Source organism: Rattus rattus, chromosome 6 (genome assembly GCF_011064425.1).
Source record: "Rattus rattus isolate New Zealand chromosome 6, Rrattus_CSIRO_v1, whole genome shotgun sequence".
NCBI lineage: Eukaryota > Metazoa > Chordata > Mammalia > Rodentia > Muridae > Rattus > Rattus rattus.
In genome coordinates, this window is record NC_046159.1 from 146,628,647 (window position 1) to 146,638,961 (window position 10,315).

General features: G+C 37.9%; 1 protein-coding gene across 1 annotated transcript; it reads right to left on the reverse strand.

The window, feature by feature from the left end:
- Positions 1-8,923: 8,923 nt before the first annotated feature.
- Positions 8,924-9,868, reverse strand: LOC116903005 (vomeronasal type-1 receptor 95). Its single transcript, XM_032905317.1, has one exon. It carries the CDS (start codon positions 9,866-9,868, stop codon positions 8,924-8,926), a length of 945 nt encoding a protein of 314 aa, XP_032761208.1.
- Between the last annotated feature and the right edge of the window lie 447 nt (positions 9,869-10,315).

Genomic DNA, 10,315 nt, shown 5'->3' on the forward strand with positions numbered 1-10,315 from the left:
GAGATGGAAAGACTCTTAAGAAATTCCAGTCTATAAAGGTCAGCAAGTGCCCTCTGTTAGGTAAATTTTGAACATACAACCTGTTTCTTTTCAAGGATTTTAGAACTTCTAGGTATTCATACTCTAGAAGTCTAGATATCAACCATATTCCTTTTATGATACATAATCCAAAGGAGCAAAATTAAGTGCCTTTGTTTACATTTGAAAATAAAACATCACTTCATTTCAACATGCATTCAAAAGATCACTTCTGAAAACCGCTAGAAATTACACCATACAATTTATAGATAACAAAGTAAGTTTGGTACTTACATCAGAAAAATATATTGAAATTAAAATTAACTGACATCCTATTAAAAATTAAGTAATTTCAGCACTTTAAGGAAATGGATATCCTAGGAAGAAAATGCACTTGATGCAGAACACAGTACCCTGTGCTGAGGGGCCTTCAGAGCTCAGCTGTGCCATGGCAGGTTCTCCACATGTGGAAACTCCACATGCGGTTCCAGAGCTCCTCCCCCCACAGCCTGCCTAGGTCCCAAACACCTTCTGATTCTGCACTTCACTGTAGGGCACTTACTCAGATGGAAACAGCAGGGCAGGTGGACTCTGAGTCTGAGGAAATCCAGCACTGGCTTAGGTGAAGGAAGCCTTAAAGACATATCTCCAGCCTGTAATTTTAATGGCTCTCAGTGACAAGTTCCCACTGGAGAACAGGGACATGTGGCATCCCAGTGGAACATTTTACCTGTTGAGATGACTCTACTTTTTTGGATAACAGCCATCCTAGGAGAGCTGGGTCCAAACTTTTAGTTGAGCTTCCTTGATACACCTGCAAGTTAGATAGGAACACAATGTGTTCAAACCAACTTGCTAAGTTTCTCCTCAGGCAAATGAATACAAACTAAACTTCTACTGCATAATTCATCAGCTAACAGTGAGACCTCTGGTGCCTTTGTGAGCTTCCATGTTTCTGATTAAGTCTACACAGTGACAGGTTGATCCTTCCATAGTTCTTCAACATACAGAGAACCTATATCCTAGAAATCTTGGTTCTTTGCCCTGTGATTTCCAGCTTTCTAGCTCTTGGTAGACAATAAAAATGAATTTGAAGAAAATATAGAAGTAAAGGAAGACTTGGGAGTTCGGGGCTGTGCAGTCATAGCCAGCTGGAACATAACTCTGCCTGAGACCAACCCTGAACTGGATTCTTCTTCCCAGGGAGTTTGAATGGCCACCTTCCTTCTCACTGATGGAGTCAGGAAATTGTAACATCTGTATGGACAGAAATGACATGCAATTTTGATCCTTCCCCTAGATAGTTTACATACAGTAATATAAAGATCCTTACAAATGGACCTATAGCCCATACTCAGAAGAGGGTCCATTTATCAAAGGTGGCCTACTCCTGCATTTGGGTCTACTTGTTTGTTGTATATTGCTTTTACTGTGTTTAGTTTTGGGCATCAAATTCTTGATCTTTCCAACTTTTATCATGAAGGGCTGTTGAATTTTTTCAAATGCTTTCTCAGCATCTAATGAGATGATCGTGTGTTTTTTCTTTGATTTTCTTTATATAGTGGATTACTTTGATAGATCCCTGAATCCTTGGGATGAAGCCTACTTGATCATGATGGATGATCGTTTTGATGTTTTCTTGAATTGGGTTGGGGAAAATTTTATTGAGTATCTTTGCATTGAAATTCATAAGGGAACTTGGTTTGACATCTCTTTCTTTGTTGGGACTTGGTGTGGTTTAGGTATGAGCATAATTGTGGTTTCATAGAAGGAACTGGTTGGTGTTCTTTCTGTTTGTATTTTGTGGAAGTGTTTGGACAGTATTAGTATTAAGTCGTCTTTGACGGTATGATAGATTTCTACACGAAATCCATCTGGTCTTGGGATTTTTTTTTTTTTTGGTTGGGAGACTAATAACTACTTCTATTTTTTTTAGGAGTTATGGAGCTGTTTAGATGGTTTATCTGATCTTGATTTAACTTTGGTACCTGGTACCTGTCTAGAAAATTGTTCATCTCATCCAGACTTTCCAATTTTGTGGAATATAGGCTTTCGTAGTAGGATGTGATGATTTTTTGAATTTCCTCAAATTCTGTTGTTATGTCTCCCTTTTCATTTCTGATTTTGTTAATTTGGATTCTTTCTCTGTGCCCTCTGATTAGTCTGGCTAAGGGTTTGTCCACCTTGTAGATTTTCTCAAAGTACCAGCTTCTGATTTTGTTGATTCTTTGTATAGTTCTTTTTGTTTCTACTTGGTTGATGTCAGCCTTGAGTTTGGTTATTTCCTGACTTCTACTCCTCTTGGGTGGTATTTGCTTCTTTTTGTTCTAGAGCTTATAGTTGTGCTGTTAAGCTGCCCGTGTTTACTCTATCTAGTTTCTTTTTGAAGGCACTCAGAACTATGAGTTTTCTTCTTAGCACTGCTTTCATGGTGTCCCATCAGTTTGGGTTTGTTGTGCCTTCATTTCCATTAAATTCTAAAACAGTCTTTAATTTCTTTCTTTATTTCTTCCTTGACCAAGTTTTCATTGTGTAGAGCATTGTTCAACTTCCATGTATATGTGGGCTTGCTTTCTTTCTTTCTCCCTCCCTCTCTCCTTCTCTTCCTCCCTCCCTCCCTCCCTCCCTCTCTGTCTGTCTGTCTTTCTTTCTTTCTTTCTTTCTTTCTTTCTTTCTTTCTTTCTTTCTTTCTTTCTTTCTGTTATTGTATACCAGCCTTAGTCCGTCATGATCTGATAGGATGCATGGAAATATTTTAATCTTCTTGTATCTTTTAAGGCTTGTTTCGTGACTGATTACTATGGTCAATTCTGGAGGAGTTACCATGAGTTGCTGTGAATGTATATTCTTTTGTTTTAGGATAAAATGTTTTATAGATATCTGTTAAATCCACTTGGTTCATAATTTCTGTTAGCTTCTCTGTGTCTCTGTGTAGTTTCTGTTTCCATTGCTGGGAGTGGGGTGTTACAGTCTCCCATTCTTACTGTGTGAGGTGAAATGTGTGCTTTGAGTTTTAGTAAGGTTTCTTTCATAAGTGTAGGTGCCCTTGTATTTGGAGCATAGATATTCAGGATTGAGAATTCATCTTGGTGGATTTTTCCTTTGGTATATATGAAGTCCTTCCTTATCTTTTTTAATACCTTCTGGTTGAAATTTGAATTTATTGGACAGTAGAATGGCTACTTCAGCTTGTTTATTGGGAACATTTGCTTGGAAAATTGTTTTCCAGCTATTTATTCTGACCTAGTGTCTGTCTTTGTCACTGAGTTCTGTTTTCTGTATGCAGCAAAATGCTGGGTCCTCTTTCTGTATCCAGTCTGTTAGTCTATGTCATTTATTGGGGAATTGAGTCCACTGATGCTAAGAGATATTAAGGAATAATGATTGCTGTTTCCTGTTATTTTTGATTTTAGAAGTGGAATTATGTTTGTGTGGATCTCTTATTTTGTTTTTTTTACAAGTAGATTACTTTCTAGTTTTTACTCAGGTGTAGTTTCCTTCCTTGATTTGGAGTTTTACATGTATTACCCTTTGTAGGCCTGTATTGTCAAAAGATATTGTGTAAATTTGGTTTTGTCATGGAATACCTTGGTTTCTCCATCTATCTTAATTTGAGAGTTTTGTTGTATATGGTAGCTTGGGCTGGCATTTGTGTTCTCTTAGGGTCTGCATGACATCTGTCCAGGATCTTCTGGCTTTCATAGTCTCTGATGAGAGTCTGGTGTAATTCTGATCGGTCTGCCTTTATGTTACTTGTCCTTTTTCCCTTAATGCTTTAAATATTTTTTCTTTATTTTATGCATTTGGTGTTTTGACGATTATGTGCTGGTGGAATTTCTTTTCTGGTCCAATCTATTTGGAGTTCTGTAGGCTTCTTGTATGTTTATAGGCATCTCTTTCCTTAGGTTAGGGAAGTTTTTTCTATGGTTTTGTTGAAGTTATTTACTGGCCTTTTAAGTAGGGAATCTTTGCTCTCTTCTATACCCATTATCCTTAGGTTTGTAGTTCTCATTTTGTCCTGGATTTATTGGATGTTTTTGGTTAGGAAGTTTTTGCATTTTGCATTTTCTTTCTGGTTGTCCCAATGTTTTCTATCATATCTTCAGTCCCTGAGATTCTCTCTTGTATCACTTGTATTCTGTTGCCAATGCTTCCATCTGTGAATTTTGATCTTTTTCCTAGGTTTTCTATCTCAAGGGTTGTCTTCCTTTGTAATTTCTTTATAGTTCTAATTCTATTTTTAGATCCTGGATGGTTGTGTTCAATTTCTTTACCTTTTTTTGTGTATTTCAACTCAGAGGCAGAGACAGAGACAGACAGACAGACACAACCTCTATGCTGTAAGTTTACAGAAGTTACAAAATGTCCCATGGGGTCACTATGCTCCATGGTACTTAGGGACTCATGAACTTTTATTTCCTCTTTTTCTAAAAAGAGAATATCTTGCATATTGTCTGAAATCATTGCCAGGTAATGCAAACATGGTTTAATATATGAATATCCGTTAATATAATCCACTATGTAACCAAACTCAAGAAAAAAACCACAAGATCATTTCATTAGATGATGAGAAAGCATTTGACAAAATTCAACACCACTTCATGGTAAAAGTAATGGAAAGATCAGAAATTCAACACCCATACCTAAACATAATAAAAGCAATATACAGCAAATGAGTACCCAACATTCAACTAAATGTAGAGAAACTTGAAGCAATCCCACTAAAATCAGGGATTAGACAAGACTGACCACTCTCTCTCTACTTATTCAATATAGTAATCAAAGTCCTAGCCAGAGCCCTCAGACAACAAAAAGAGTACAAAAGCATACAAATTGGAAAGGAAGAAGTGAAGCTATCACTATTTGCAGATGATATGATAGTATACTTAAGTGACTCTGAAAGTCCCACCAGAGAACTACTAAGTCTAATAAACAACTTCTGGAACAAACCACTGGAAAGTGGTTGGATATAAAATTAACTCAAAGAAATCAGTAACCTTCTTCTACTCAAAGAATAAACAGGCTGAGAAAGAAATCAGGGAAATAACACCCTTCAAAATAGTCACAAATAATATAAAATACCTCTGTGAGACTCTAACCGAGCAAGTGAAAGGTCTGTAAGACACAAACTTCAAGTCACTAAAGAGAGAAATTGAAGAACTCAGAAGATGGAAAGACCTCCCATGCTCATGGATTGGCAGGATAGTAAAAATGGCCATTTTGCCAAAAGCAATCTACAGATTCAATGCAATCCCCATCACAATCCCAACTCAATTCTTCATATAGTTAGAAAAAGCAATTTGCAAATTCATTTGGAATAACAAAAAACTCAGGATAGCTAAAACTCTACTCAACAATAAAAGAACTTCTTGGGGAATCATCATCCCTTACCTCAAGCAGTATTCCATAGCAATAGTGATAAAAACAGTATGGCACAGAGACAGGCAGGTACATTATTGGAATATAATAGAATACCCAGAAATTAACCCACATACCTATGGTCACTTGATCTTTGACAAAGGATCTAAAACCATCCAGTGGAAAAAAGATAGCATTTTCAACAAATGGTGCTTGTTCAACTGCAAGTCAGCATATAGAAGAATGCAAATTGACCCATTCTAATTGTTCTGTACAAGATGTAATCCAAGTGGATCAAGACCTCCACATAAAACCAGATACACTCAGACTAATAGAAGAAAAAATTCAGAAGAGTCTTGAACACACGGGCACTGGGGAAAATTTCCTGAACAAAACACCAATGGCTTATGCTGTAAGATCAAGAACTGACAAATGGTACCTCATAAAATTGCAAAGCTTCTGTAAGGCAAAGGACACTGTTGTTAGGACAAAACGACAACCAACAGAGTGGGAAAAGATCTTTACCATTCCTACGTCTGAGAGAGGACTAATATCCAAAATATGCCAAGAACTCAAGAAGTTAGGTGCCAGAGAACCAAATAACACTATTAAAATGTGGGGTACAGAGCTAAATAAAGAATTCTCAGCTGAGGAATATTGAGTGACTGAGAAGGACCTAAGGAAATGTTCAACATCCTCAGTCATCAGGGAAATGCAAATCAAAACAACCCTGAGATTCCACCTCATACCAATCAGAATGGCTAAGTCGAAAACTCAAGTGACAACAGATGCTGGTCAATATGTGGAGAAAGAGGAACATCCTCTATTGTTGGTGGGATTGCAAACTGGTACAACCTCTCTGGAAATCAGTCTGGAAGTTCCTCAGAAAATTGGAAATTACACTACCTGAGGACCCAGCTATACCTCTCTTGGGTATATACCCAAATGATGCTCTAACATACAACAAGGACACATGCTTCACTAAGTTTATAACAGCATTATTTCTAATAACCAGAAGCTGGTATGAACCCAGATGCCCCTCAAGAGAGGAATGGATACAGAAAATGTGGTACATCTACACAATGGAGTACTACTCAGCTATCAAAAACAATGACCTCATGAAATTCATAGCCAAATGGATGGAACTAGAAAACATCATCCTGAGTGAGGTAACCTAATTACAAAAAAGCACACATGGTATGCACTCACTGATAATTGAATATTAGCTCAAAAGGTCAAATTATCCAAGGTAAAATCCATAGATCACATGAAGCTCAAGAAGAAGGATGACCAAAATGTGTATGCTTCAGTTCTTCTTAAAAGGGGGAACAAAAATATTCATAGGAGAGTATATGGGGCAAAGTTTGGAGCAGAGACAGAAGAAATGTCCATTCAGAGCCCCCCATGTGACCCATATATTTACAGCCACCAAAACTAGATAAGATTGATGAAGCTAAGAAGTGCATGTTGATAGGAGTCTCATATAGCTGTCTTCTGAAAGACTCAGCCAGAGTGTGTCAAATACAAAGGCTAATGCTAGCAGCAAACCATTGAACTGAGAATGGGACCCCAGTTGGAGGAATTAGAGAAAGGATTAAAAGAGCCGAAGGGGCTTGCAACCCAATAAGAACAACAATGCCAACTAACCAGAGCTCCCAGGGACTAACCCACTACCCAAAGAGTAATACATGGACAGACCCATGGCTCCAGCTGCATATATAGCAGAGGATGGCCTTGTTGGGCACCAAAGGAAGAAGCCCTTTGTCCTGCCAAGGCTGGAACCCCAAAAGCAAGGAAGTGTCAGGGGTGGTGGGCAGGTGGAACACCCTCAGAAAAGAAGTGGAGGGGAATAGAATAGTAGGCTTATGGTCAGGAAACCAGGAGAGGGAATAACATTTGAAATATAAATAAAAAATATCCTATATCCTATAATAAAAAGGAAGGCCCTTGACATCAAGTCTCCACATGCATACTGACACACATACACAATCTCACAAACACAGAAACAGAGAAACAAAATGTCCTCAGTAAAACACTACCTTATATAATGAATATACACAAGATTTTAAAATGTATTTTATTGTAAGTGTAATATATGCATATCAATTTTTGAGAAATGAACTAATTTCACCAGTCAATAAATGCTGATGGCATATTAGCAAAGGCAGGAAATAAGAGGTGGGAGTTCTGGTAGAGAAATAGGGATTCTAGGACTTAGTCAGAGCGGGGAGATTCACCACCTGGACCATTAGGAAGTCAGAAGAATGAAACTGAGGGAATTTAACTAGTGTTGTGGCAGACATAGAATGATTTAATCAGGTTATATAAGTGATGAGTCAGTTGGGAAACAAACTCAGGCTTAAGGCCTAGGCATTTATTCATAAATAATTAATCTTGGGTTTGTCATTCAGAAACACTTCATCAAGAAGTACAGAACTGTGATCCTACACCAGGGGGAAATCCTTCCAAAGTGTAGAAGCTCCTCCTTAAGAAGGCTGATGAACTGTAGAACTCATATCCTTGGAACAACTGAGGATAAAAGGTAGAACATCAGGAAATGATGGTTAACCATTGCATGGGGCAAATTTATCACAATTTATCTTTTAAATTGTTGAGAAATTTCAGTTTGGTACTTTTATAATCTTTACATTTTTATTAATTTTCTGCATCATGGCTAAAGCACCTGGACACATTTCATAATCTGAAAACACTCATGGGATACACAGTTCCTATTCTGAGCATTGTGGATATAGGAGAGAGCAACCATTACAGTCCAACCAGAGTGCATGTGTCTACAGAAGTACTCCCTTCTTGGGCTGAAACTCCACCTCTATCAGCAAAATGTCCAGAATGTGTATTTCTTGAGTTTCTGGAACACCATACTGGATTTGTTCACATTGGGTCCTCAGAGTCCAGCCCTCTCTATATAGATTCATACAGTATGTCATTCTGTGTGACTGAAATTTCACTTTGCAAAGTAGCTTCAGGGCTCATTAGCATTGGTTTATGTGCAAAAGTCTCACCCATTCTGAATGATAGTTGACTCACATAGAGGCTACAGTTGTGTTCCTGTATTCAGTTTTAGGTCTCAGAGTATTTGAACTTTTGTAATATACTTTTTGATATATAAAGTTGTTTACTCCTTGAACATAACTGATATGATTTTTTCACACCCAGGTTGTGGTTTAAGCATCATATCCTTATTTATAGTGGTTACCTAATTTTGAAAAATAAATAATATGGTAGTTTAGATATTGATAAATGGCCTCATCCAGCACAGATTTAGAGAAGTATAGATCAGCAAGGTGTTAACAAGGAAGATCCCATTGCAAATTTACCCTAAAGACAGTTAAGAAAAAATTCTTTGTAGCCACTCAGCGTATGTGGTTTGATTTTTAAAATAAAAATGTGCCATCCATACATTATAGAAAAGTGCAGGAGTTAAATACAAAGGGCACAAATATATATTTTCATTTAACCTCAAAGCATGCACGTAATGCCATGATTCATAGCTCTGTTGATGGTACACTGCTCATCATGAAAATTCTTATGAACACAGAGACTCTAACGTTACTATTCTATCATACATGGATATCATCAGGCTAGTTAGTCGTTTTTCATTATTGAGAACCAGCAGAGGACTGAATGCAGCATAGCCATGGGCTACAAGAATCTGCACACAATACAGAGATTGATTTCCCTGGAATATAGTTCTTGAGTAGGTCATGATACTATCAAAAGTTGACATTATCAGAAAGAAGCTCATAAGCATTAGAATGGTCCAGATGGCTCTCTGCTCTGGAGTTGCCTTTGGAGGAAGTTTTGAGTTCTGAAGCCGCTGGGACCGAGTCTTATGCCTACATAAGAGAGTCGCCATGTAGCAAGTTGAGAGGCCCATGAGACCAATAAGGAAGACATTCCTGAAAGCCAGCAGTGTGGAGAAGGTGCGTTGCATTGAGGAACTCATGGGTAGAAAAGAGCAAGATTTCGTGATATGTATAAGATTAACCGAGGTGAGATTTCGTGTGGCAATAGCTGCTATTAAAATATGGCTGCTGATGGATGTATAGAAGATGCTCATGAAAATAAAGAAACATGAGAGCTGATGTGGAGAATTGAGTTTGAACTTTGCTAAGTGAGAGCTTTGAGGGCAGAGGATGATTGCCTGGAAGACACTCAACATGCAGGTGGCACAAACAGAGAGGCTCCTGAAAAACCTGTGCAAGAAAATGAATAGTTTACATGTGATATCATCCCATCCTCCTGAAGACATAAAAAAGTCTTCAGTTATATATGCTGCAAGTAACAGCATCACTAGGTGGATTAGGGCCATGAGGCCAATGGGCAAGTCAGTGAGTCTGGGCCTGTGCCCACGAATGAACATGAAGGTGTGGAAGAGGAGAAGGCAGCTGTTGGCTGAGATCCCGATGCCTATCTCAGAGAAGAAGGCAATTCTGTAAGCACTATAGTACAGTGTATTATCTTTATTCATATTATTCGGGGTAGAAGCACATAGTAGTTGTCTGAAGAGAAAGCAAGAAACTCCTTAGTTACATATTGCCTTCTTCATCCAGAAAAGGAACATTGCCCTGAATAATTACAGATACATCCAAATTTATCTACTGCCATCTAAAAATTCAGCTCTCTCTCACACCATCCAGAATCCATCCCTACTCTCACACATTGTCTAACCTCTCCAACTGTGGATAGCTTAAGTTTTTAAATGTGAACCTCTATCAGTGAGTAAGTTTTGCTCTACAGTAAAATTCCATACATTATGGAAAATGTTTCCTTTCCTATTACTTTTCAAATCCATTTATCTGGACAATGCCTAATGTGGTTTGATTTGTACCATTTTGGTTGTTAAGCATGTAATTGTTCTTTATTTTCTGTGAACCTGAAGGAGGAAGGTGTCACAAAATGGGATGAGGCTTTTCTG

Excerpts from the sequence above, each read along its gene's own strand:
- LOC116903005 (XM_032905317.1), bottom strand. The coding sequence starts at position 9,868 with ATGAATAAAGATAATACACTGTACTATAGTGCTTACAGAATTGCCTTC.